The sequence below is a fragment of the Salvelinus alpinus genome, chromosome 33 (assembly GCF_045679555.1).
Source record: "Salvelinus alpinus chromosome 33, SLU_Salpinus.1, whole genome shotgun sequence".
Lineage (NCBI taxonomy): Eukaryota > Metazoa > Chordata > Actinopteri > Salmoniformes > Salmonidae > Salvelinus > Salvelinus alpinus.
In genome coordinates this window covers 1,805,587-1,833,442 of record NC_092118.1, presented here as the reverse complement: position 1 = coordinate 1,833,442, position 27,856 = coordinate 1,805,587, and the positions used below count along the sequence as shown (strand labels likewise).

The following is a 27,856-nucleotide window of genomic DNA, read 5'->3' as shown; positions in this document are numbered from 1 at the left end:
CAGGATGGACAGCTGATCGTCCTCGCATTGGCAGACCACGTGCAACAACACCTGCACAGGATCGGTACATCCGAACATCACACCTGCGGGACAGGTACAGGATGGCAACAACAACTGCCCAAGTTACACCAGGAATCCCTCCATCAGTGCTCAGACTATCTGCAATAGGCTGAGAGAGGCTGGACTGAGGGCTTGTAGGCCTGTTGTAAGGCAGGTCCTCACCAGACATCACCGGCAACAACGTCGCCTATGGGCACAAACCCACCGACGCTGGACCAGACAGGACTGGCAAAAAGTGATCTTCACTGACGTGTCGCGGTTTTGTCTCACCAGGGGTGATGGTCGGATTCGCGTTTATCGTCGAAGGAAAGAGCGTTACACCGAGGCCTGTACTCTGGAGCGGGATCGATTTGGAGGTGGAGGTCCGTCATGGTCTGGGGCAGTGTGTCACAGCATCATCAGACTGAGCTTGTTGTCATTGCAGGCAATCTCAACGCTGTGCGTTACAGTGAAGACATCCTCCTTCCTCATGTGGTACCCTTCCTGCAGGCTCATCCTGACCTGACCCTCCAGCATGACAATGCCACCAGTCATACTGCTCGTTCTGTGCATGATTCCCTGCAAGACAGGAATGTCAGTGTTCTGCCATGGCCAGCGAAGAGCCCGGATCTCAATCCCATTGAGCACGTCTAGGACCTGTTGGATTCCCCCCAGAAATGTCAGGGAAGAGCTTGCAGGTGCCTTGGTGGAAGAGTGGGGTAACATCTCACAGCAAGAACTGGCAAATCTGGTGCAGTCCATGAGGAGGAGATGCACTGCAGTACTTACCTTCTCTTGGATAGGTGGCAGTATTTTCACGTCCGGATGAAAAGAGTCCCCAAAGTAAACTGTCTGTTACTCAGGCCCAGAAGCTAGGATATATATATATAAATGGGTAGATTTGGATACTCTAAAGTTTATAAAACTGTTAAAATAATGTCTGTGAGTATAACAGAACTGATATGGCAGGTGAAACCCCGAGGACAAACCATCCAAAAAATAAAACTATTTCAGAATACCACTTTTTTCAATGGCTGTCAATTTTATTATAAGGCGAAGTCCTCCCAGATTGCAGTTCCTAGGGCTTCCACTATATGTCAACAGTCTTTAGAAAAAGTTTCAGGCTGGTTTCTGGAAAAATTTGCCAGAAATTGTAGTTTTTCTATATGGCTCCCATTTTGGCTGTAGTGTTTCCAAGCGCGTGAATGAGAGCGCGTTCTTTGGTATTTTTCTCCAGTAAAGACAATAACGAGTCTCTGTCTTAAATTGTATCATTTATTTACGTATTAGGGTACCTAAGGTTTGATTATAAACATTGTTTGACTTGTTTGGAAAAGTTTATTAGTAATGTTTGTGATTCATTTTGTATGCATTTTGATGAAGGGAAACTGGGTGGATTATTGAAGCGCGCCAGCTAAACTGAGTTTTTATGGATATAAAGAAGGTCATTATCGAACAAAAAGGACCATTTGTGATGCAACTGGGACCTTTTGGAGTGCCAACAGAAGAAGATCATCAAAGGTAAGGCATTTATTATATTGCAATTTCTGACTTTCGTGTCGCACCTGCCTGGTTGAAATATGTTTTTCATGGTTTTGTATGTGGGGCGCTGTCCTCAGATAATCGCATGGTGTGCTTTCGCCGTAAAGCCTTTTTGAAATCTGACAGCGGCTGGATTAACAAGAAGTTAAGCTTTATTTTGATGTATTACACTTGTGATTTTATGAAAGTTAAATATTTATAATTCTGTAGTTTGAATTTCGCGCTCTGCAATTTCACCGGATGTTGGCCAGGTGGAACGCTACCGTCCCACCTGCCCATAAGAAGTTTTAATGCAGCTGGTGGCCACACCAGATACTGACTATTACTTTTGATTTTGACCACCCCTTTGTTCAGGGACACATTATTCTATTTTTGTTAGTCACGTCTGTGGAACTTGTTCAGTTTATGTCTCAGTTGTTGAATCTTATGTTCATACAAATATTTACACGTTATGTTTGCTGAAAATAAACGCAGTTGACAGTGAGAGGACGTTTCTTTTTTTTCTGAGTTTATATTTGTAAGTACAGTGTCCAGTAGAGGTAGGTGTTTGAAAGCAGCTTGGAATCAAAGAAAGAAAACACAGGAACCACAGCGAAATCAGTGAGATCTCGCATTTTGCAACACACAGTTTAAAAAAGCATGTGATCAAAGAAAGCTTTGGACCTCATTGATGACGTACTTTTTGATAAAGTGAAACACACATCTGCACACTGCTTCGAAGTTAACAGCTTAGCGATTTTGACTCAGGCCTCAGAGCTCTGGTATCAAACATAACATCACTAGTTTTTGCTGGCGACCAGCCTTCTTTGTGGTTTGGACACTGGTGACCAGCATAAGCTAAAGCAAAACCAGCATCAAGTCACATTATGCCAGTTTGCAAAATGGTTTTTAATGCCTATTAGAATCAAGCCAGAGTAGATTCACCTATTTTTTTTCTGGGGGGGGGGAATATTTTTTTTTTTCATTTCACATTCAAATACAATTACAAATTCAGTGCATTACGTTGTACATAACATGGATTCATAAAAACAGTATCAAAAAGTACCGTAACAATATAAAAATAGCAAAATTCCTGTTCTGCAGAACCTGACCAGTATTATAGGCCTACATTCAAGATTAGCATGCCTCTAACAATCTCCAAAAACAATACAAACAATTCTATAAATAAAAACATACACATATGCCAAAGTGAACACTGAATAAACCTCAGTGTATATCAAATATGTACAAAGGCTTAGCCTACATTTCAATTTTACTTATGGAATACAATTATATATAGTCTATAAAAAAACTTTTACAATTAAAGGTAAATCCCTTTCCAGCTCTGTTTAACTGATACAATGCCCCACTTATCTATTTCGAATTGTATTCTTTTCCAAATGTCTTGTTTTATAAATTGAACCAATCCCGTCGGTGACCACTTGAGGGTGTCATTGACCGCACCACATCTGGCCTCCCAAAGTTTGGTCTTGATAAGGGACACCAGAGTCACTAATTCTAAATAATTGCACCTTTTCCAAAATTTTTTGTTAAAAAATGGCTACCCCTTCATAATCAATGTTTTTTTAAATCTCAAAAAATTGTTTCATTTTTTTCCAAACTAATTGGGTAAAAGAACATTCCCATAAAACATGGGGAATTGTTTCAATTGCGAAACAATTGTCCCTGGGACAAAATGTATTCAGGGTCAAATTATGATCATGTAATGTTGAACGGACCGGAAGAGGTCTGTGTAAAACGAGCCAATTAAAATCTTTCAGTCTGTCTAAACCTTTTATTTGTGTCCGTAGCCAGGTGGAAGGTGATATTGGTAATCCGTCTCTAGGACGACAATTGTCTATCAATTTCGCGTATAGCATTCTGTGGTTGATTACATTTTCTTTTACTTTGCAGACAGGGGTTTTCCACTATTTTCTTAAAATGTAATGGGATAATTTCAGCTTTTGGCTTACTATTATCCCACTCCACCATGAACCTTAACGGTACAGACAGCCAGAATCTGATAAAAATTTGACATTTGTGTACAGAAGACGACAAAAGACAACAAAAGTTTGAGTAGAACAATGCATCTAGCTTGAGAGGAATATGAGGGAAACCCTTCCACCAGCCTCTATAGGCTGGTACATCCGATCTCTACGGATGTACTCATATCCCCCCCAAAAGAAATTAAACAGTACCCGTATGAAGGTTGTTCTTAGAGACACCGGCATGGGAAACACATAGGCAAGGTGAAGTAATGAAGGAAGAATGTCCGCCTTCAGCACTAACACCTTCCCACTAAAAGATATTTGCCTCACTTTCCACAGTCCCAATCTTTTATTAAGCGATAATAGTTTTTCTTTCCAATTAAACATGTCATCTTTAATTTCATTTCCAAAAGATATGCCGAGCACTACCATTGGTCCTGTGCACAAAGTCAAACCACATAACTGATCAGTTCTCCATTTCCACTGTCCCATATATTTTATTTCTGTTTTATTATTATTTTTCTTCGACCCAGAGGAAACAGAGAATTCATCAATGACTTTGATAGACTCTTTCAACCTCAGGTCGTCCTGTAAATATAAAACTGTGTCGTCCGCATATTGCAACATTTTTAGAATATCCCCTCCAGGTAAAATTATGCCTTTGATGTTGTAATTTGTACTAAATGCGCATGCGAAAGGTTCAATATATAAAACATACAATAGAGGAGATAGAGGTTCCCCCTGTCTGACACCACGTAATTGCTTGATAACATTTCCAATATTCCCATTAATATTTACCCTGCTACCCACATTACTATAAAGAACTTTTACCCATTTCATACAATTTCCAAAACCCAATTTTTCAATAACTCTAAATAAAAATTAATGGTTTACCATGTCAAAAGTGTTTTCCTGGTCCAAATTCACAGTAATAGCTGGCAGGTGCCTTTCCTCTAAATATGCTTGAACGTCTCTGTGCAAGTTCCAGGTTAATTTTCTCCCCATCCCCATCATGTTTGGTCTAAACCAACAACATATGCCATGGTAGAAGATAGGCGATTAGTTATGGCTTTGCTTAATAATTTATAGTCAACACACAACATTGTTAAAGGTCTCCAATTTGCTAATGTCTTGGGGTCTCCCTTTTTGTAAAGTAGAGAGATTACCCCCTCACACATCGAACCTCCCATATGCTCCAAACCAAATATACTTCTAAACACTTACAACAGATGGCATCCAATTAAATCCCCAAAAACGATGTAAAACTCTTTAGAGAGCCCATCCACTCCTGGTACTGTTATCTTTCATGCTCTTCAGTGCCATATACATTTCATCTAATTTCAATTCCCCTTCTAATTGGTCTCTAATATGGAAAGGTATCTGCACATCCACGCATTTAAAAAAATTAGTCCCCTTCATAATCAATTGTTTGTTTTTGAAATAGCTGAGAAAAGTGGTGTGTAGCGACACCAAGCAGGCCATCTCCATCCTCAACCATCTCTCCATCTTGGTCCAATAAAGCAGAAATAGTCCTCCTCTTTCCCCGTGAATGAATTAGTTTGAAAAAATATGCAGAGCACTTCTCATCATTTTACCATTTGTCTTGCTGACTTTTAAAAATGAAGTCTCGAGCTTTCTTTTCAAAAAAGGCATGCTGCTTTTTCTGCAGGATACACAATATTCTACATTTAGAATGACTGCCAGGGGTAGCATTTAAACTATGTTAGACTAGCTAAACCATCTTAACTGGAACAATCATTTCAGTAATGGGTGCAATAAATCAACTAACAGATTGGATTAGCTTAGAAAAATGTATGTTATTTACCTTTGTGTATTGTTAAGGTAAATTAATTGATTTATTAATCAATCAATGTAGATGCAAAAACACAGATATTGAAATAAACATTTAAAAAAATCTAACTTCAATAGAGCATGCTGGGAAATATTATAAAGATGGCCGTGGTTTTGCAGACCAGCAAAATTCTGATTACTTAGGAGTCAATCTCACTTGGGATTTGAACTCACAACTAGGGCTGTTGGATGACTGTATTACCGCCACACTGGCAGTCATGAACCATGACCTCAGTAAAATTCCATGTGACCGTTGAGTCACGGTAATCTCCTCTTATGCACTCTGGACATGCATTGGTAGTACCCAACTCACTAACGACAATCAGGTCGACAATGGCCTGGTACTCAGGGCTCTATTGTCCCTCTAACCATTCTGATATCAATGCAAATGAAAATGCATTCAAAAATCACATCAACCACTTATCATCAAAACATACCCTGTTTTGACAGCTTGGCTGTTGAAACGTTGGTTATACAATTATTGCATCTGAGCTCCTAGTGTGTGACTCTCCTTTCCTTCTCAAGTGTTCTACTTTGCTAGCCAGCACTTCGCCTGAACAGGTGTGCATTTATTTCGCTTCGAAAATCCCATCCCATTATCATCAAAACAGTTTTGTGCTCTTAAAACTCATCTCACTGTGATTGATGTTTCAAAGCCTAACACAACAAAATGGACAGCGCTTTCTAAGGTGATGGTTAATATGAAAAACACCATACGCATATTAGAGCTTATGCCTAGGCCTATATGATGAGCCCAAACCTCCAAAAAAACGGAATTAAAATAATGATTGTGCTGTTATACAATAGTGTACATAGCCTACCGCATATAATATATTACGCAGAGCAGAAAAACGTTTTTAAAAACGGACATAAGATGTCTTTGGTACATAACTGGTCTAGTCTATGCTTGTGTAATCACCTTTGAGTGTGGACTGTATTATTATGCATACTGGATGGACTGGTTACCTTATGCTACCATCCAAATGTTCTATCCATGAGTCTGGGAGAGAACAGATAGGCCTAGGCGATGCTGTTAATTCATTGGTTGTGCAGTGCAGCTTACAGAGTTAGCCTACAATCATAGTGCATTGTCTTTGATTTTGAATAGCCTAGCAATTTAGATTTTTTTACATTTTCATAATGAATAGGCTAGCATTACCTTCAGCTACAGAATATCTCACCACTGTGAGTTTCCACCTCCTCCACTCCCTCCTTCATTCATTTCTCGAGCACGCAAGGAGAGGGTCTGTCTGTCAACAGTTTAATGAAATATGTTTTGTTGTGAAAACGTTACTATCGATGTTCCGGAACAGATTTCAATTGGTTTCCCAAATGAAGCACCGGGTAGCTGCAGGAACAGGGTTCGAGAGCCCATGGCATACAGAGTTTGGGTGGAATATCACCTGTCACGCAGCGAGAGGCTGCCTGCTCCTCAAACAGTGGTTGATGCGTGGAGTGAAATAACCAGAATAGTCTACCCAGCATACTTGAAAAATGAACTCGCTATGCGAGTGCATATGGACAGTCATTCACATATGTTTTGCGTGTTACACGGTAAAAAAAATGCATTATTGAGTTAATAAAGCTGAATACAAACATGTTCTCTTTTTTGCTTTCTTGAGTAAGGCAGATCCAAAATGCAGGTGTTTCAGCCTAGCTCAGTGCTTTCTGTGGTGGTGGGGCAGCCAGCGGAAAATACGGAGTAGGTGTTGGTAATTTTCTCTAGTTGCGCCGTGATTAGCTCAATATTTTGTCACTCATGGGAACACTAAGTCACCGCTAAGTCTAAGGGTAGAGCTTGAAAATTCAAGCCCCTTGGGTGCTGCCATAGTTACATTAGAAGTGCCCATTCAAGAAGGAAGGATCAAGGTTATTGGCCACAGATAGAAATACGTCAAATCACGTTATCTCTACAGTAGCTTTGATTGGACTGATCATGTCAACATCATACTTTCAAAATATTAGCTAGCAGTCAACATCATGAATCACGTCAACAATCTACTGGCAAATCCATGTCATATGAAGAGAAATAATGAAGAGAAAATATACAGTTGAAGTCCCAAATTTACATACACATAGGTTGGAGTCATTAAAACTAGTTTTTCAACCACTCCACAAATTTCTTGTTGGCAAGTCTACTTTGTGCATGCATGTAATTTTTCCAACAATTGTTTACAGACAGATTATTTCACTTATAATTCACTTGGGTCAGAAGTTAAGCTAAGTTGACTGTTCCTTTAAACAGCTTGGAAAATTCCTGAAAATTATGTCATGGCTTTAAAAACTTCTGATAGGCTAATTGACATCATTTGAGTCCATTGGAGGTGTACCTGTGGATGTATTTCAAGGCCTACCTTCAAACTCAGTGCCTCTTTGCTTGACATCACGGGAAAATCTAAATATATCAGCCAAGACCTCTGAAAAAAATTGTAGACCTCCACAAGTCTGGTTCATCCTTGGGAACAATTTCCAAATGCCTGAAGGTACCACGTTCATCTGTACAAACAATAGTACGCAAGAATAAACACCATGGAACCACACAGTTGTTATATCGCTCAGGAAGGAGACGCGTTCTGTCTCCTAGAGATGAATGTACTTTGGTGCGAAAAGTGCAAATCAATCCCAAAACAACAGCAAAGGACCCTGTGAAGATGCTGGTGGAAACAGGTACAAAAGTATCTATATCCACTGTAAAACGAGTGCTATATCGACATAACCTGAAAGGCCGCTCAGCAAGGAAGATGCCACTGCTCCAAAACCGCCATAAAAAAGCCAGACCACGGTTTGCAACTGCACGTGGGGACAAAGATTGTACTTTTTGGAGAAATGTCCTCTGGTGTGATGAAACAAAAATAGAACTGTTTGGCCATAATGACCATCGTTATGTTTGGAGGAAAAAGGTGGAGGCTTGCAAGCCGAAGAACACCATCCCAACTGTGAAGCACGGGGGTGGCAGCATCATGTTGTGGGGTGCTTTGCTGCAGGAGAGGCTGGTGCACTTCACAAAATAAATGGCATGATGAGGAAGGAAAATTATGTGGATATATTGACGCAACATCTCAAGACATCAGTCAGGAAGTTAAAGCTTGGTCGCAAATGGGTCTTCCAAATGGACAATGACCCCAAGCATACTTCCAAAGTTGTGGCAAAATGGCTTAAGGACAACAAAGTCAAGGTATTGGAGTGGCCATCACAAAGCCCTGACGTCAATCCTGTAGAAAATTTGTGGGCAGAACTGAAAAAGCGTGTGCGAGCAAGGAGGCCTACAAACCTGACTCGGTTACACCAGCTCTGTCAGGAGGAATGGGACAAAATGCACCCAACTTATTGTGGGAAGCTTGTGGAAGGCTACGCAAAACATTTGACCCAAGTTTAAAAAAATGTAAGGCAATGCTACCAAATACTAATTGAGTGTATGTAAACTTCTGACCCACTGGGAATGTGATGAAAGAAATAAAAGCTGAAATAAATCATTCCCTCTACTATTATTCTGACATTTCACATTCTTAAAATGAAGTGGTGATCCTAACTGACCTAAGACAGGGAATTTTTACTAGGATTAAATGTCAGTAATTGTGAAAAACTGAGTTTAAATGTATTTGGCTGAGGTATATGTAAACTTCCGAGTTCAACTGTAGATAAAACGTATCGGTGCTCATCGGCCATTGGACATAAACATTACACAACAAGTTGGATATCGCAAATTCAACAATGAGTGGTTTGGAAGGAATCAGTGGCTAACTGCTAGCATTGCAAATCATTCACTAGCCTGCTATTCAGTGGAGTGGCTGTGTGGTCCCAAGTCTGGGATCTCTTTTCCAAGCTTAAAATGATAAAAATTCAACATTGGCTATGCTCTCAATGAAGCATGATTTGTGCCACGCCCCAAACAACTGTTAGCTCGGAACTGCGAAATCTGACTGTTGTGAGTTCAAGACAACTGTGAACTCTGGGAAAAAATGAACTCCGACTGGGAAAATATGTTTTGAATGGTCATCCAACTCAGCATTGTAAATCCAGAAACCGGGCCTCTTTCTAGAGCTATGACCTGAAGATCGTTGACGTCATCATGATTCAACCTTATTTTTTTCAGAGTTCCCTGTTGTCCCAGTGGGCTCCCGAGTGGCGCAGGGGTCTAAGGCACTGCGCCTCAGTGCTAGAGGAGTCACTACAGACACTCTGGTTCGATTCCAGGCTGTATCACAACCAGACGTGATTGGGAGTCCCATAGGGCGCTGCACAATTGGCCCAGCGTCGTCCGGGTTTGGCCGGTGTAGGCCGTCATTGAAAATAAGAATTTGTTCTTAACTGACTTGCCTAGGTAAATAAAGGTAAAATAAAGAGAACAGAGCGCCAGCTTTTTTCACGACTTTCTCCAATCATCAATAGCCTATAGGCACATCATGCAGCCCATGTACAGAGTCTTTGGAAAGTATTCAGATCCCTTGACTTTTTCTACATTTTGCTACGTTACAGCCTTATTCTAAAAAGGATTAATTCGTTTTTTTCCCCTCATCAATCTACATACAATAACCCATAATGACAAAGCAAAAACAGGTTTTAGAATTTTTTGCGAGTTTATTAAAAATAAAAAACAATAGGGAGGGAGGGAGAGGGAGAGAGAAGTTGGAGTGGAAAGGGTGAGACAGAGGCTGAAGACTGGTGTTGATACTGATAGTATCGAAAGAAAGGCAGCACTACTCTCTGATCTTTCTCCATTCAAATCGTACCTTACATTATTCCACAATACTGATGACGGATCAGCTCCCAGAGAGATATTATCACCTCATGGCTACAAATGTTGAGGCGGCTTTTTCTAATGCTTACCCTATAATAATGCACTCAGTCCAAGGTTAATTCGGCACATCAATGTTGTTACACATCCTGAAATAAATTGAGGCAAACATTACAGTGTAGCCTACAAATAAAAGTCAATTGACTGAATATGGCATGTATTTCAATATGATTGAAATATATAGGCCTATGTAGCCTGCTGTCATCTCGGTTTTCATTTAAAGCATGTTTTTATTGTCATGACTTTCCCTCCTGGGTGAGGATCAAAGAGACTACCCCCCCCCCCCCCTCTCTCCCACCAGAGAAGAGTGGGGGTGGTTCTAGTTTATGACCGGTCGTAAACTTCCTGTCTCATGCACTGCAGTAAGGAGAAGTCAAGAGAGACTCTGCCCCAAAAGTTGAACATCAAAAGGTTGGACATTGAAGCAATATTTCTAATGTAAATAATGTGGGGAAATGGTCGGGAGGGACTTAAAGAACAAGCATGTCAAATCATTTATTGGTTTGGTGATATAATTGAAGACGTTATAACGGAAACATTGTAACGTTATTAAGAGCTTTCACAATGTATATGTCAGAGTTTCATCTAAATGTAAAACTTATATGATTAAATATGAAACTATTTGTGAGAAGATGAAATCTGATTTTAGCCTTCTAAATGAGAAATTGTATTTCATATAAAGTTTTATCCAGTCAGTAACCACGCCCACGTGAGCACAGACATTATGCCGGCGTGATGGAATGCCCCCTTTGACCAGAGTGCTTAAAAAGGACTCGTAGCGAAATCTACATTAGACCAAGCGGATGGTGTAAGCCGGACGTCACAAATGGTTAAACTCTACCAGACCAGAAAACGTGGAGCAGTGGCTACACATGACAAATGGTCGAAAACTACAAGACCCTCTGAAACTCCACGAGTGAAGAAGACGAAGACATGCACCGCCTGCAGCTCTGCATGTAAAGTAGTCTAGAACTTTGAACAAAGACGCGAGGAAGATCTTATCAAATGACTATTGGAACGTCTGATGTTTCCAGTCAAACGATCACTGCCAGACCAAAGAAAGCTACTACTACAACTACTAAGGACATGGGGACCTCTGGCGGACAACCAGAGACTTACACAACCAGAGACATTCTGTTGAACTATTCGTCACAGACGTTTTGGGCGATTTCAACAGAAAGACGGCAAAGACATACAAACGTAAATATGTACACTGCATTTCTAAATCCGAATGAGCAGTTGTTGGGGTGTTAAATATCCATATTTACGATGAGTGTATTATTCAACTGTATATATGATAGTTGAATTCCTTTGTCTCTCTGTCTCTCCCGCTCTTTCTTTCCCCACCCCTTTTCATTGTGTACCAAGCCGTCATATCAGGTTAGTCCACTAGGGACTTTTCATTGCATTATGTAGTAATCAACGTATAATCTATCCTGTGTGATTATTTAGTTAGTTAGTTAATAAATAATTAAGCCAATTTGTGTATCGCTGAGTCATCATGTAGACCAGTGTTCGCGCAGATTTATAGGATTATGCGATGTTCAGAATGAGTCTGATATGGGGAAATGATTGACTGCTATGATATTGAGATTCTGATGTTCTTGAGTTAATTCGGGAAACGGTAACTCATTAAACAAACTTTTCCCGTGGTGCCCCAGGTTACTAATGAGTTAATTGTTACATGATTCATTTAATCACGTAATAATTTCACATAATTAATTATTCGATAAATAGCATGTCATCATATTAATGATATTCACTTCACAACATTATCCTCTGCTTGTTCAATTGCAAAGACATTGGCAACTTTGTATTTGTAGTCACAGAGAAACAGATAAACAACTTGTTTATATGTTTAACAGAGATCTTCTGTGTATAAAGTGACGTAGAAGGGCAAAAATGGATCTAATGACGTACTTATGTGTTCTACAAGTGGTCTGAGGCAGTCGGTAAATAACAAGCGTTTTCAAGTGCAACTTCGATAACAATGGTTTTGGGAAACAGCTCTGAGATTTAACGATGCTACTATGTAGGTTCTAATGATAAACTTAGCCTTAAGATACTTTTGGGTAACCAGGCCCACATCCAATCAACACGGTAGATTATTGAGCCTATCACATTTTACTCTCAGGTATTTTCCATTGTCGTGTCGTTGAAAGGAAGGCATGGCATCAAAAGTGCCAAAACTTCTTTGTTAAAAAATCAAAAAATAGGGAATGCTGTGTAATTGAAGATAATTTAGAAGTGATAAATGATCTATGATGGCAATAATCGGGATTTCAGGTCAAGTACAAAAAACATTATCAAATAATTATCCATGCTATAACAACGTATACATTTTCACACAATAAAATGTTTCTCAACTAATTCTCCTTTACACCTCCAACTCAAATCCATCTACAATCCATCCATATTAGTTTAAACAATATCACTCTCCCACACAATAAATGAAAGTTAGACCTGGTCTAAAAACAGATCTTTAAAATCACATGCTCACCTCCAGTAAGATTATAATTGACCCAAAACCATCCCTCAAATAACCATCTCTTTGCTTCTGTAAGACACAATAGACTCGTCCTCCGCCCTCCTGCACTTGACACCTTCACTGCTGTTGTTGAGTTATGACCCGGCAGCGCATTTCGCTGGCTAGATTGACCCATTTCAGGAGGGGAGAAACTCTTTGAGAGAGAGGCGAGTGACAGTAACTAACAGGGCACCATATTCCCTATATATTGCAATACTGTACTTTTGACCAGAGCCCTATAGATCCAGTTCAAAAGTAGTAAACTAAATAGTGTTAAGGGAGCCATTTGGGACTTAGCCGGTGTCAGGCCATGCTGCTGGTGAAGATTTGTCACGCATACCAATAGAGACTGTATGTTATTATATTGTGGTGAAATAAATAGAATAGATAGGGGGGAGTGTGTGTGGGGGGTGGGTGGAATATGTGTGTGGGGGGTGTCTGTGGCGGTGGAGTGTAAGTGTTTGTTTGCATGCTTGCATGTGTACAGCGGTGGTGTTCGTTGTGTTGTGTTCCCATGGATGTTGCATTAAACACAAAACAAAATCCCAAAAACAAACCCAAGCTACAATTTCCATGAGGAGAAACAAAAATAACTTTTCAGGAAACATTTTTCATAAAAACCTGCTGCATAATCACTCAATGAAACTGAATGAGTCAAATCTATAAATCAATATGGTGAGCAAAATGTGGAAGAGAATGATGAAACATGTTGCCGATTGATTGTATACAATATATTTAAAGAGCCGCCATGTTTTGATGACTCATCCTCAGATGTTGGCCGTAGAGCGTTTTAAATATTCAAGCAGAGATGAGTTATAGCACGAGCTATATCTCAACCTTTAGCAGTGTCAGTAGTTTTGACAGCACCTAAAGTGCAACTAAGTCCTTGCAAAGTTTGCAGACACGCTATTTTTCTCATTAAAACAGAGAAGAGGCGAGAGGTGTTGTGTCACAAATTGAATGTTTATGTTTTGTGTTCAAGGTCAGACATCTATATTGAGGCCTGCATTCCATAACAAGCATAAAAGAGTGTAACTATTTTATTGAATCCCTAAATATTACTTTAAAGTAACTGCCCAGTGTTTCCAGATTTTTATGAAATATCACCTATAATTACTTACAATATAAGTGAAATATTTTTCCATCACCAAAAATTGTAATTAAGTATGTTTTATAGCAGCTTTTCTGTGTTGGAATGGTGTGGGCGTGCCCCAAACAACAGAATGGTGCGGGGGTATACTGGTCATAAAAAATATAAATTTTGATAGGCCAGATCCTCCTCCAGACCGCTGATTGGCCAGCTCATCTTCCTCTGGGAAATGGCATCATGTTCTATGAGTAAACAGCAAGTATTTGAGCAAGTATATGTTTGAGATACAAGTTTGAGGTGGGGTTTTTGAAGTGTTTATTCTCCAAATTATGCTTTGGCCATAAATATGAGTATAGAATGTGTCAACAACATTGTTTAGATAAGAGTTAACAGAATATGAACTTTTAAAAGCGAGATTTACACTGGGCTGTTACTTTAATGTATGTCTAATTTATCACATATTTCCCTATATAGACAAATATATTAAGTAATTTGGCAAAAATGGCAACCATGTCAAAGAGTCTTCCCAGTAAACCAGGAACATTCCAAGGACAACTTATTGAAATATTCTGGGAACATTCACAAAACCAATTTTGCAGTGCTGGGTCTGCTCCAGGCAAGTAGCAGTCAACTAGCCCTGCTGGCCAGTGCCAAAACATTTTGTTCCATTCCTGGTATCCTAGCTAAGGGAAAAACAACAAGTCGCACTGACGCTTATTAAACCACCAAAGTGGATTAGTTAGTACATAGAGTGCACCTGTACATGCCTCAACAGGGTATGGTATATCTGCCCAGAGGAAGTCCCTGTTCTTCACCTAAAGCACCTAAAGTGTCACCTTATGCTCTAAATTGTGTGTGCTTTGTGGATCAATGTGTTTATACAAAAGGAAGACATTGCTGTGGCTTCCTTTCTTAGGCATGCAGGAATACACCTTTGCCCCCCTCCTCTCTCCTCCCCCTTCCCTCTCTTCTTCACACGGCGCCCCAGTTCTACCACCGGGAATGACAGTAGGGATAAATTATTCATGGACTACGGAACAGGTTGTGTTTGTGTTGCAGGGTGCTGGAGAGAGAGAGAGAGAGAGAGAGAGAGAGAGAGAGAGAGAGAGAGAGAGAGAGAGAGAGAGAGAGAGAGAGAGAGAGAGAGAGAGAGAGAGAGAGAGAGAGAGAGAGAGAGAGAGAGAGAGAGAGAGAGAGAGAGAGAGAGAGAGAGAGAGAGAGAGAGAGAGAGAGAGAGAGAGAGAGAGAGAGAGAGAGAGAGAGAGAGAGAGAGAGAGAGAGAGAGAGAGAGAGAGAGAGAGAGAGAGAGAGAGAGGATTCAACTGAAAGGGTATGATGAAAAAAGAGATACAGAGGACAGAAAGAAGAGATACTGTGTGTGAAAGGCATCATAACATCTGGGGAAGAGATGACACAAGGACCACCAAAGGGAGAGAGAAAAAGAGGGAACCTCTCCATATCCTCTCCAGTAAATACTGGAGTAAATACTCTCCTCTTACATCCCCTTTCAAGCATAATACAACTAACACACAAGCGCATCAGGGCCCGTCAGAGCCAGGGGAAACCATCCTCTGTGAGACCAAAGTGAAGCTGCAGCTTCCCAACGCATAGCATCTCTATTCTACTCCCGGGACGATGTCTTAAAGTGAGGACCCCCCTAAATCACTGACTCACTCCCTTTTTTCCCAGGCTCCCCGGCGGCAGGGCTGCTGGCACCTCTGAGTTGTCGTATTTATTTTTTGTTAACTCCGTTACTGACTCAGGTGTCAGTAATGACAGCATTGTACCAGTGAGGTACGAAAGGTTGGACTATTGCTGATAGAGAGCGGCGCAGCGGTCTAAGGCACTGCATCTCAGTGCTAGAGGCGTCAACGCAGACCCTGGTTCCATCCTGGGCTGTATCACAGCGGTCTAAGGCACTGCATCTCAGTGCTAGAGGCGTCACTGCAGACCCTGGTTCCATCCTGGTCGGTATCATAGCGGTCTAAGGCACTGCATCTCAGTGCTAGAGACGTCACTGGAGTCCCTGGTTCCATCCAGGCTGTATCCCATCTGGCCGTGATTGGGAGTCCCATAAGGCGGCGCACAATTGGCCCAGCGTCGTCCGGGTTAGGTTTTGGCCGGGGTAGGCGGTAAGAATGTGTTCTTAACTGACTTGCCTAGTTAAATAAAGGTTACGTAAATAAAATAAATAAATACAGGGTGACAGGTAAATTATGACAAGGTTTTTCAGATTGGACGAAGGTGGATGGGATACTTGATGACAGTTTGATAGGGAGGATTTTTTGGATAGTTACATTGCCATTTAATACTATCACAGATCACTCTTTTTCTCCTGTGTTTAGGAATGCACATTACTAGGTAGATACTAGACTTGTGTCCTCCTTTCTGCCGAACAAGCCGGGTGATTCATTATTGAGCATACAGAACTGTATGAGCAGAGGTTAGCTTTCCAGGGCTAGTTCACTTAGTTGTCTTCAAGTTAAGACAGGCATAGAAGTCGACTGCTAGTTCCTCACTCTCAGTCTACTTTGGGAGAACATGGGGATAGGTTGAACCTGACCATGATGACAGATACAAAAACTTTTCAGAGTTTAGGAATGCATGTTTTTTATAGTTTGTAACACCCCAACTTCACCCAAACCTTGTAAGCCACATTATATACTGGTATTGAGACCTCATAAACACAGGGTGGGCTGGTGCTCATATCGACCATACTGTCTGCTAGTCTATATACACGACAACGTCAGCTGGTCCTCATAGACCACAGTGTGGTCTGACACAGGCCTGGCAAAGGGAGTGTGTGGAATGTCCTGGAATAGTCTCACAGAAGGTCAAAAATGCATTTTCATGGGACTTTTACATTTTTGACCCTGCACACCATGCCTGCTGTTCCAAGTGTGCAGGACACCTATAGCAGCGCTGTACTTTCCAAATGTAATGTATCAAAATGTATCAAAACAGGTAGCTACTGTATACATCAGTATCTAATCAGTCCACATACATTTGTCTTGTGCTTTTTGTACAGTAGGTACAAAATTACATTTCAAGGTATAATCTCAATTGACATGATCATTTTTTTGAATTTGTTTTATTTAACTAGGCAAGACAGTTAGACGGGATTTTTTTTTTGGGGGGGGGGGATTTTATTTTCATGGAGTAAAACGCTTGGCGGGATTTTTATTTTAGTGCATTCACTGCCAAACCAGGTAGTTGGGGGCTGCAGGGGCTGCAGATCGGCCCAGCAACACTGCTAGTTTGTTGACGTAGACATTGAACGAGGTTGGACTTACACTGCATCCTTGTCTCACTTTATTTTGTTATTGTTCAGTCTGATACTACACGTGTTGTTCGCGTAAATAGGTTGTATGACGTCGTAAACGTTGCTCTCAACGCCACTTTGGAGGGTTTTGTAACATAATTCATCATGGAATCAAAAGCCATTCTTAAAATCAACAAAATATGCAAACCTTTTCCTTTTTCTGATGAACATGCTGGTTTATTAGTGTGTATGTGGTCTGTTGTTCTCTGTTTGGATTGAAAGCCAATTCGTCTTTTTGTTGAGAGCACTATGTTGTGTGAGGAAGGTCTGTATTTGGTCATTGAGAATACAGCAGAACAGTTTCCCCATGTTACCTGTGACACATATTTCCCTATAGTTATTAGGTTCTAATTTGTCAACTTTTTTATTTATGGGGGTTATGAGCCGCTGGTTCCAAACGTCAGGGAAGCAGCCACTCTCCAAAACCAGGTTGAATAGTTTTAATAAGGCATCCTGCAGCTCATCAGTACTGTGTTTAAGCATTTCATTCCTGATGCTGTCAGGGCCTTTCTCACTCTCCCTCCTCCCACCTTCCCTCTCTCCCTATCCATGTAAAGCTCTCTTCACTTCATCAAGTTTCCTAGTGGGACGTGCACCTCGGGATGGCCACCCCTGACACGGAAGTTAATTGGCGGAAGCTTTGGTGATAAACTGTCCCGTTGGGAGGTGGCCCAGGCTGCTGCGACGTTGCTAGCCCCCGCTAGCCAACATGCCCGTCGGGCCAGGGGTTGATGCTACAGTAAACCACAGTGGATCGGGACTTGGGCTCTGACCTGAGGTTAATAGAATTTCTGTGTACCTTTAGCCAGCGACCCAGCCGACCACACTGCCGGAACCCCATGAAATAACAGTCAAATTGTCTGATGGTGAAGTAGACATACTTGATATTCACGTCACAATATATATAAATTAACTCTCTACAATACATTTCAATAGAAAATGAGCAAAAAGAGAAAAGATCCTGCAACTGTGGAGGGGTAAATACCTGTCTATTTATGGGAAAGTTACACTGATTAACTCTTTAGTCGTATCTCATGTCTACTCCAGATGACTGTTTTTTCAAATCATATGAGCAACATTTTTCTTAGCTTTATCTGGAGCTCTAAGCCAGACAAGATAAAACGTGCCTGTCTATATTATAATGAATGAGTTTGGTGGACTAAAATGATTAAATATTAAACCATTAAACCTCTCACTAAAAGCTTATACAAAATGTTTACTTAAACAGTAATTGGTTCTCCAGTAGATTACTAAGAAAAGCTCATCTGTTGTTCAAAAAGGAACTTTTTGCCCTTTACACAGATTACAACTTCAGAGGTTTGGTTAATTGAAACCCAAACCTTGTTCAAAGTATCTATCTCCCTTTCTCAAACAAGCCAGGCATTGGTTACAATTCCAATTTCAGTCTCCAGAAAAGATGGAGGATATTACAAATGGTATGGTTAAACTCAAACATACTGATTGACAAAAATAAAAAAATAAAATAGAAAAAATGATTTAGAAGTCTATTTTCTTTAAATTATATTATGTATAGGAAGGGTAGTTATGTCTCACAGGCAGCTATTGAAAGTATATGGGAAGGCTTGCTCAATAGAAGATTATTACCAAATGATTGGGGCACTACCGCAGAAATGGAGGCAAGCGGAGGGGGGGGAAGGTAGGGAACTTGTCTGTCTGCCCTATATTAAGGAGCCAAATGTGTTCCTCATTTGAGGAACTTAATGTTGACAGGTGCACCATACAAAATTCTTTCCACAAACAAAATGTTAAATATACGGGGCATACAATCATCTCAGCTCTGCAGATTTTGCTGCGAAGAGACATAATCATTAGACCATCTATTCTGGTATTGCCCCCAGGTAGCCTGTTTCTATACTGCTGAAAAATTATAACATCTGTGGGGGAGGGATTTGGGAATTTTCACACTTTAGGTGTGGAATGTATGTTTTTTTTAAATTATATAAAATATATCAAATAATAAATAAATACAAAATACATAAATAAATAACAAGGACTTGGGGAAAGGAGAGGAAATGGTGATTGAACTATTCTTCTCTCTCTAGGATTTGTGTGTTTGTGTGTTCCTGTGTAAAGTATGTCTTTGTATGTCTGTGTGTGTGTGCGTGTGTGTGCGTGTGTGTGCGTGTGTGTGTGTGTGTGTGTGTGTGTGTGTGTGTGTGTGTGTGTGTGTGTGTGTGTGTGTGTGTGTGTGTGTGTGTGTGTGTGTGTGTGTGTGTGTACATGTGTAAGAGAGAGGAGAGGGCAGGAGAGAAGGCCACCTGCTGGGAACCACAAATGGAGAGGAAGGCCCAATAACACTGAGCTGTTATCCAGCCTCCCACCCCCTGACAACAACAACAGAGCGGCACTAACTAGATGGAACTGGAGAAGCAGGGGAGGGCAGACACACACACACACAGAGAGAAAGAGCAGGAGACACACAAACACAGAATATCTGTCTCACTCTCTTCTCTATCTCAGGGGTGAGATCAATTCTCCATCTATAGTGCTTTTCCACTTCATTCTGCCTATAGGAGGATATTACAAAGTGAGAGGTACTGAGAGAGTATGAAAGGAGAGAGGGAGAGAGAAAGTAGATAGATGAGAAAGGATAGAGAGAAAAAGATAGGAGATAGAGACTCAGAGAAAAAATAGAGGTGATGGAGAATGAGAGAAGATAGACCAGAAACGAGGAGGGAGATAGAGATTGAGTGGAGAAAGAGATAGAGGAAATAGATTGAGAAAGAATAGCTCAGCTCTCAACCTTCCACGTTCCCAGTCAACATCTTCTCTCTCCTCCACTCTCTTCTACTCTTTCCCAGCTAAAAAGAAAGACATTGTGGCCTCTATTCTGTCTGAAAATGGCTCCTGACTGACATTGTATGGGGCTTGGGGACTCAATACAGTTTACACTGCCGTATTGAGTACGTGGCAGGATAATACTTCCATTCACAGCGGTAAATAAAAGGAAAGCCGGTGGATAGAAAAGGGGAGTGAAACGTGACGGCAAAAGATGTGTGGTTTCTTAATTAACGGAGGTGGCAGATTTTTCCAGACCTTGGCTCAACTACTACTTGAAATCTTTTGCATTTGCTTTAGTCTGCCTGGAGCGGAGTGACAGATAGGCAGGGTTTGAACATCTTGCAACTATTGTATTTGTTTTCAATTGGGCCAGGCAAGCACAATTAAGTCTAGCTTAAGTATTCTACATGATTCCGGGTAGTGTTTGAACCCAGGTCTGCGAATTTCACCATACAGCACCAGTTTTCTTTTTTCCTTTTTTTTCCTTCTTTTTTTTTATGGCAAGTCACCTCACTAATTAACTCTCAAGGACTTTAATTAAAGAATAATAAAGAAGGAAAGGTCAGTCAACAATGGTCGACATTGACTGGTGAGGGGCGAGAGTGGAGGAGAGAGTTTTTAAGAACATGGCGTGCGTGTGTGAGTGGGGTGAGTGTGGGTGGGTGGGTGGGTGTGCGTGCGTGCGTGCGTGCGTGCGTGCGTGCGTGCGTGCGTGCGTGCGAGCGAGCGAGCAGAAAATCGAGAAGATTGTCATTGTCGGTGTGAGAACCTATGAGTGAGAATCTGAGTAAAGTCAGGTTTAAGAATACCAGGACAGCAAAGAAAGTATTTACAATACACACAGGTTCAGAAGAAAGGTTCGGAGGTGCCTATTTTACTGTGTGTGTGTGTGAGAGTGTGCATGTGTGTGCGTGTGCGTACAGTACATTCCTGATACGATTCAAACTCCCAATAGGGCCTTGAAGGAAATATTTTGCATCATTACATTCAAAAATCTCCCTTCTCATAAAACTGAATGCGAAAAAATAGTCATCTCTCAACAATTATGGCATGTGTTTCATTATAAAATGTTGTTTTGCACTTTATTTTAGACAGTAAAGGATTCACAGAGGGGGAGACAGGCAGGTGGGAGAAACAGTACAAAGGGTTGGAGTGGGGACTGAACCCCGGTCTCCAGTAGAAAGAGGAGTATGTGTGACTACAGCCAGGAGGGTCACTGCTAGACCACAGAACACACCCTCTGGGCTTTGCTTTTTAATTGCAAAGTCAACTTCAGACAGAGTATGGTTTGGTCATGGAAAGTAAGCAGGTGTTGTCCATTCATCGTGGACTTTGTCACCTTGCTTTATTATTTAGAGCCTGATATTTAAATACTGCATGGACGTGCTAACCAACAGAGAGAGAGAGGGAGTGTGTGTGTGTGTGTGTGTGTGTGTGTGTGTGTGTGTGTGTGTGTGTGTGTGTGTGTGTGTGTGTGTGTGTGTGTGTGTGTGTGTGTGTGTGTGTGTGTGTGTGTGTGTGTGTGTGTGTGTGTGTGTGTGTGTGTGTGTGTGTGTGTGTGTGTGTGTGTGTGTGTGTGTGTGTGTGTGTGTGTGTGTGTGTGTGTGTGTGTGTGAGAGAGCGAAAGAGAGGGCCGAAAAGCGAGAAGATTGTAATCACTAGCTGCACTCCCCCTCTCTTCCTCTCTCTCTCTCTCTCTCTCTCTCTCCCTCTCTCCTTCGCTCTCCCCTGCCTCACAGCCATGGATAAATTATGAATGCTTATTAAAAAAGGGCAATATTCAGCATCCAAAATAAACGCATGAGGCGGTGAGAGACATAAAAGAGAGAAACAAACAAAAAGGTGTGGAGGATGAGGAAGAAGAAGAGTTAAAGTCACTGGAGATTTGGGTGGTCCCGGGCACTATACCTCTGGTCTTCTAGGCCACAGGCCTACCACATAGCCTTCCATGAGTGAGAGAGAGTGAATTCCAACCTGCACATTGACATGGAAATCAAATGGCACAATGTATGTTTGGTTGCACAGAAATTATTAACATGACTTAGTGTAACTAGTGATCCTTCATGACAATCCAATCATTGTTTAAATGACCTCATCAGTGGTGAGGAAAGAGTGTCCATGCTCTCCATCCTCTGGGTAGAAGTTTTCCTTTTCAGGCACAGATATAGGGTCAGCCTGACCCTGTCCAAATCTTTATTGAACCATTAGGACTAGGTGTAGAAGTGCATTGCTGATCCCTCGATTGTGTAACGACCCCTCAATAGAGAAGCTCTCTCTATTTCTCTCTGTCTCTCTCATGTTAGCGCCACTCTTGATTGAGTAACCCTCTTGAGTGTTGGAAGCTTCAGACAACAACACTGAAATGCAAAGCAGCACAATCGACGAACAGTAAAGCAACGAGGGATCACGGGAGTCCGAGGTGAGATAGCAACAGTAGCGTCAGCCGCTACAGTATCTAAAGAAAAGCCTACATCCACTAGCGTCCTGTCCAGGCAGGGAATGTAGGACTACAATGTATTTTATTTGTACTTGTACAATAAGCTGCCTCAGGCTAACCCTGTGTGCTGTTCTGGTTCTGAAAGGGCTTACGTATTTACTTCATGACAGGGCTAACGAATATGATAGGTATAAAAGGGCTTTCGGAGCAGTAGCATCAAATCAGGCGTGCTTGTGGCATTCGGTTCCCAGTGGACAGCGAGTTGCATCTGTCTCCATAGGAAGTGAGAACATTCCGAAAACAGGAAAAGCCATTCCAAAGCTCCTCAACACACAGCCGTGTGCCAAGCTCACGGCAGATTTCCTGGCGTTTTCTACTGTTCTTGCATAATTCTCCGTCTCGCACCTGTGTAACATCGCACCTGTGTAACATATTTAACCGAGGAGGCAGGAGACCAGACACGTTTGTCGATTGCACAGTGAATTATTACGGCTAAGGTCCTTCCTCCTCGTAGTCTAAACCTAAGAATCATCATCATGACCAAGAATGCAATAGAATAATACTGACTTTAGACTCTCATCTCCTGTAAACTTGTGGGTTTGTGCAAGATCATTTTTTAATGGGCCTAGTTCGTTAGGAGGTCATTTGTATTGCGTGCTATATGCATTCATTCACATAGCCCGCAAAAAAAAAGGGGAATTCAAAATGATCTATTCAGGAGGAGCTCACCAAACCCAGTCGGATCCGCAACGCAAAGCCGACCATACGTAAAGCTCTAACTAGTTTGAGGTCATACGTATTAGTTCGAGCGCAACCATGTTGCTAATCCGCACTGTACAGCGCCTATGGGACAACTGAGCAAATACTATAGGCAACATCAGACAACAGAACAATGCATAACCTTAGCAATGCAAAACATAAGCATGTTATACATTTAGGTTTTCACAAGAAGTAAGGGGAATACCTAGTCAGTTGTCCAACGGAATGTATTCAACAGAAATGTTTCTTCCGCATTTAACCCAACCCCTCTGAATCAGAGAGTTGCGGGGGGGGGGGGGGGGGGCTGCCTTAATCGACATCCACGTCTTCGGCGCCCAGGGAACAGTGGGTTAATTACCTTGCTCAGGGGCAGAATGACAGATGTTGACCTTGTCAGTTCGGAGATTCGATCCAGCGACCTTCCGGTTACCGGACCAACGCTCTAAGTAGACAGACACATCGCCATTGACAGGCAGTTTCTCAAAGTAAGGCTAGTGAAAATATTTACTAAGATATATATTTTTTAATTAAAGCAAGCCTGCGTTTGACATTTAACAGCTAGAGTGTGTCGTGCCCCTGTTTGGAGAGCTGGAAAGGGTAAAAGTGTGATCAGAGAGCTTTAAATATTGCAGCTGCTTTCCTTCGTTTATACCTAATTGTACAGTAATGTGCATAGGCTACCTGTCCAATTTGCACCGAAGATGATCTACTTGGCTTCGAACCGTTCCTTCGTCATACTGTTTACGCAGAAACATGCTTTTCTCGACTACAGTGCCGATTCCCCTATAAGGTCGAAGGTATACGTGTGGTGACTGTCACAAGAGTAAAGTGTCCTATGGTCCTAAAGTAAACAAAACATTTGTAGCAGTTCAGCTGTAGCGGCTGGAGATTCAACACCATTCAAGGGTGGAGCAACCACTCCACACTAGGAAAAACTTTATTTATTTTTTGCCCAAAGTTTTTTTGCATTGTGGAGTAAATGGCAACTAAACAAAAATATACCTCTCAACTGTTCCTTTGAAATCCCAGTTATGTCCTCACTCCTTACACACAACACAGCTAAATGTCTAAGTTCTTCAACAGTCACAGCTGTGCGTATGCGCTCGTCCGGAGCAGAAGCTCACATTATAAGCTCCTGTAGCCTTTAAATACGACGTTTATCATTTCTTTCATTCCAATTTCTTGATATTAGCCTATAGGCTTGGTGTGTCACGAACAGTAAACACTATGTGGTGTTGATCTTTGGCGCTGTCGAATTCAATTCCGGCCAACACATCCAACAGGCGAGTGGAACAAAAAATTTGTTTTCACACCTCATTCTTATTAATTAGCCTATTTAGGTAGCGTGTGCCTTTTTAATCTGCAGTTTACTCGATATGTCAGTGCAGGGCCGCTCCCGTAGTATGTTCAATGATAACTATGTAGGTTTCAATAGGGTAATTATGCAATAGCCTACTAGGAATCCGCCCGAGGCCATGCTCTTCTTGGTGACTTAATAGACATTACCGAGGATTTAGTAAACCTACCTTTTCTCATTACAATGAACTTTTCATGTGAAATAGATTTTTATGACAGACCATTTGCATGTGCCAAGCAAGCCAGAGGTGGAAATGCATTAGGCCAATTATTATCATTGTTCATTTTAATAATAATATAGCCTAATGACACCGATAAAGAAAATGTAGGCTACTGGGACAAGACAATTAAAATCATATGATGAATAGGAGAAAAATGTCACCAAACCGGACTGTGTTCACTGTGCAATAACTCAACAGTTGCGCCACTTATTACCATCATATTAAACAGAATGGACACACAAACACATACACACACACTTTTTCGTATCTCTTACCGTAAACTCCTTGCCCTCGTGTGTATGGGTGGATGATAGAAAATAACAAAATCCAGAAAAGCTCCATCTTTAGCTTCGATCCCTCATAACCTGGAAATAGTCTGAGAGAGAGAGAAGAGCAGGTTTGAGTGAATAAGAAGAGGGCATGAGAGCACCGTGACTAGATCAAAGGAGCCACGGTAGATTGTGGCGTGTAAAGGCTACAGTAGTCTAGTTTATAATCCAGACGACAGAACAAGTGGGGAGTCTATCAAATATATGTTTGTTCTGTCCGGGAATCGTGTCAACTCCCTCCCACAGATAATACAATCATAATAATTCGTGGGTTAAAGTAATTTCGAATCGCATGCATTGTCTCAAACCGGGTTAAACGACGGGCAATTCAGTTGCAGACTGGATAATCAAAAGATTACAGGACAGCTCTGCCATTGTCCTCTCGGGATTGACAGGATTGCCTAAAGTAATTATAGTTTATTTCTGAAATTGGTAAGGGCAGCGAGCATAACAATATTTCAAATGGTGGCCTGAGTGCTGGGGTCATGCACCTACCTGCATATCACCACGCGCATAGCCTATATTAAGCACATGTGGGTGTACACACGCGCACGTGCACACATACACACACACGCATATTCACACAGGACCTGTAGACAAAAGCCGTATCATTCATTCGGATAAAAATTAACATTTCCACGATTACCAATTGGCGATAAAAATTGAGTAATAAGCAATAGACAACTGTGCCAAATCGACCACGTTAACTGACATGTGATAACGTGGTATTGTGGTTAAATCGAATGGCTATTAAAGGGACGTTGTAGTAAACGAGTCAATAAAAATTATTGATGCACTTTGTCACTCAAATTGGCGACTGATTGAGCTTTTCCTAGTCTGCACGATGACCCATACTATTTCTAGATGGGAAATGCAATTATCTATTCTAGAAAAGTAGGCCATAGTGTATACCAGTTTATATCTAGCGCAACTTGTGTGTCTCAAAAGCAACTAAAGTCTGCACGCGTTCTCTGACCTCACCCCATTGAGGATGGCGACCTTTCCACATAAACGGGTGCTTACACACGTCCCTCGTTTGAATAGTCTACTTCGCCTAGTTAGGGAATAAAATACAAGCATATTCAATTCGTAGGCTATAACATGCAGGAAGATAATATATCCAGGATCAAACTTTTAAGATAGTATACTGCTGTCAATGTGTCTGTCCATAAGTGAATCATATTGGAAAAGCATCGCAGTAAATGGGTTCACTGACAGCAATATTGTCCAATTTCATTTACCTTTCTCAGAGGTGTAGTCCGCGCAGCGGGTGGGCTGTCTTGAAACTAAGTCTACGACGCGATATTCCGGACCCTCACGCGGCTCAGCGATAATTCCGTTTCAAGACCCCCTTAGATGTCTTACCATAAATGCGTTGTAAATTTAGGTATCCCCACTTAAGTATTCCGGTTTCGTAGAATTTCTTAGTTCCAATGTCGATTTATACCAATTCTCAAAAGAGAGTAGAAATGTGATAAGAATTCACCGGGTAACTTTTAACGCACGGAACCATTCGTTTTGGATTCTTTAGGGGAGCCGCTCCTTGTATCCACAAAGCGGAGTCCTCATAAACCCATGCAGTCCGAAATCACTCCGATTCTCTCCCTTTCGGCGTTGAATCTGCCTTATTTCTTATGCCTCTTATTTCTTTAAACAGTTCAGTGGAGATAGATTTCAGTCCCGGGTAGGTTATTGGAAATTATAGGCTATCAAAATAAAGTCCCACTCTCCATACACTACACCGCTCCTCCCCTCGCGTCTCCAAGTAGCCTACTGTTTGCCAGTGGAAGTATGTGCGCAGACTGAGAACGATGTGATGGACTCCTTAGCCAAAAGCGGCACCGCTGAGATGCGCACGTCTCACTGAACAGGTTGTCAAAGACAGGCTCATGTATCTTCTGCCTCTCTATGTGTCTCTCCTATCTCTCTCCTTCTGTCGGACGTCAATTCAACTCCAAGTTCGCTTCTCCCGCCCCACGCAACATGAGTGACGTTCGCGATAGACTGACGAGTCGACCTGAGCGAGAGGGATGGATGGGGGGGTAATTTGTTTTGTGGTGGTTTTGGTCGAATTTGCGACTGTGGTTCCAATCGTGGAGGAATGCCAATTATAGGCAGTGCAGCTGCAAACAGGTCCTGCCTACTGAATACTGGCCCGGGCTCCCAACGGGGCAATTAGTTTTTTTTTAAAGAGGCCGAGAAAGGAAAGAAAAATCAAGAAAAATCACAGTCTCTCTCTCTCTCTCTCTCTCTCTCTCTCCCGCTCTCTTCCATCCCTCCTCGGTACTCTCAAGCTATCCCTCTCGTTCCCGTCTCCGTCAGTTTCTCTACGCATGGAGCCGACGTTTTAGTCCGACTCAATGTGGCCACAAAGCGGCGTATTTTAGCTAATTTTATTTCACGTGTGACCTCTCCCCGGATTGATAGACAGATCGATTCAGAACGGAATTGATAGTTGATGCATCTCAAATGTTGTTGTTGACTCATCAATAAAACATATAGTAGCCTACTCAAACATGTAACCTATTCATTTTTGTTAGGAAGCAGCTTGAACCACAGATGTAGGTTGCAGCAGCGCTGTATATCCTCAGGTGCTTCCCTGTCTCCCTCGGCCTGTGCATTTCAGCACCACTGATACTGTCCACTAACACAGACACGTGCTAAACTGCTGCTTTATGTCTCACTGGTGTGCATGTCTCTCTCTCTCTCAGTCACTCTCTCCCTATCTCTCTCTTTCTCACACACGCACACACATGATGGTAAATATTTCAAATGTTGACAAGTATTTGCGTACACATGTCCAGCTCTGTGAAGCAATA

At 41.6% G+C, this 27,856-nt stretch overlaps 1 protein-coding gene across 1 annotated transcript in view; it reads right to left on the bottom strand.

Annotated features, from left to right (window-relative positions):
- LOC139562913 (MAM domain-containing glycosylphosphatidylinositol anchor protein 1) overlaps positions 1-27,222 on the bottom strand; it is a 407,306-nt gene extending 380,084 nt beyond the window's left edge. The window contains exons 1-2 of the mRNA XM_071381072.1: positions 26,279-27,222; positions 24,984-25,084 (exon numbers count right to left, since the gene is read on the bottom strand). Of these exons, the coding sequence (XP_071237173.1) occupies positions 24,984-25,050 (67 nt within the window). The 5' untranslated portion in view covers positions 25,051-25,084; positions 26,279-27,222. The remainder of the gene's footprint in view (positions 1-24,983; positions 25,085-26,278) is intronic.
- Between the last annotated feature and the right edge of the window lie 634 nt (positions 27,223-27,856).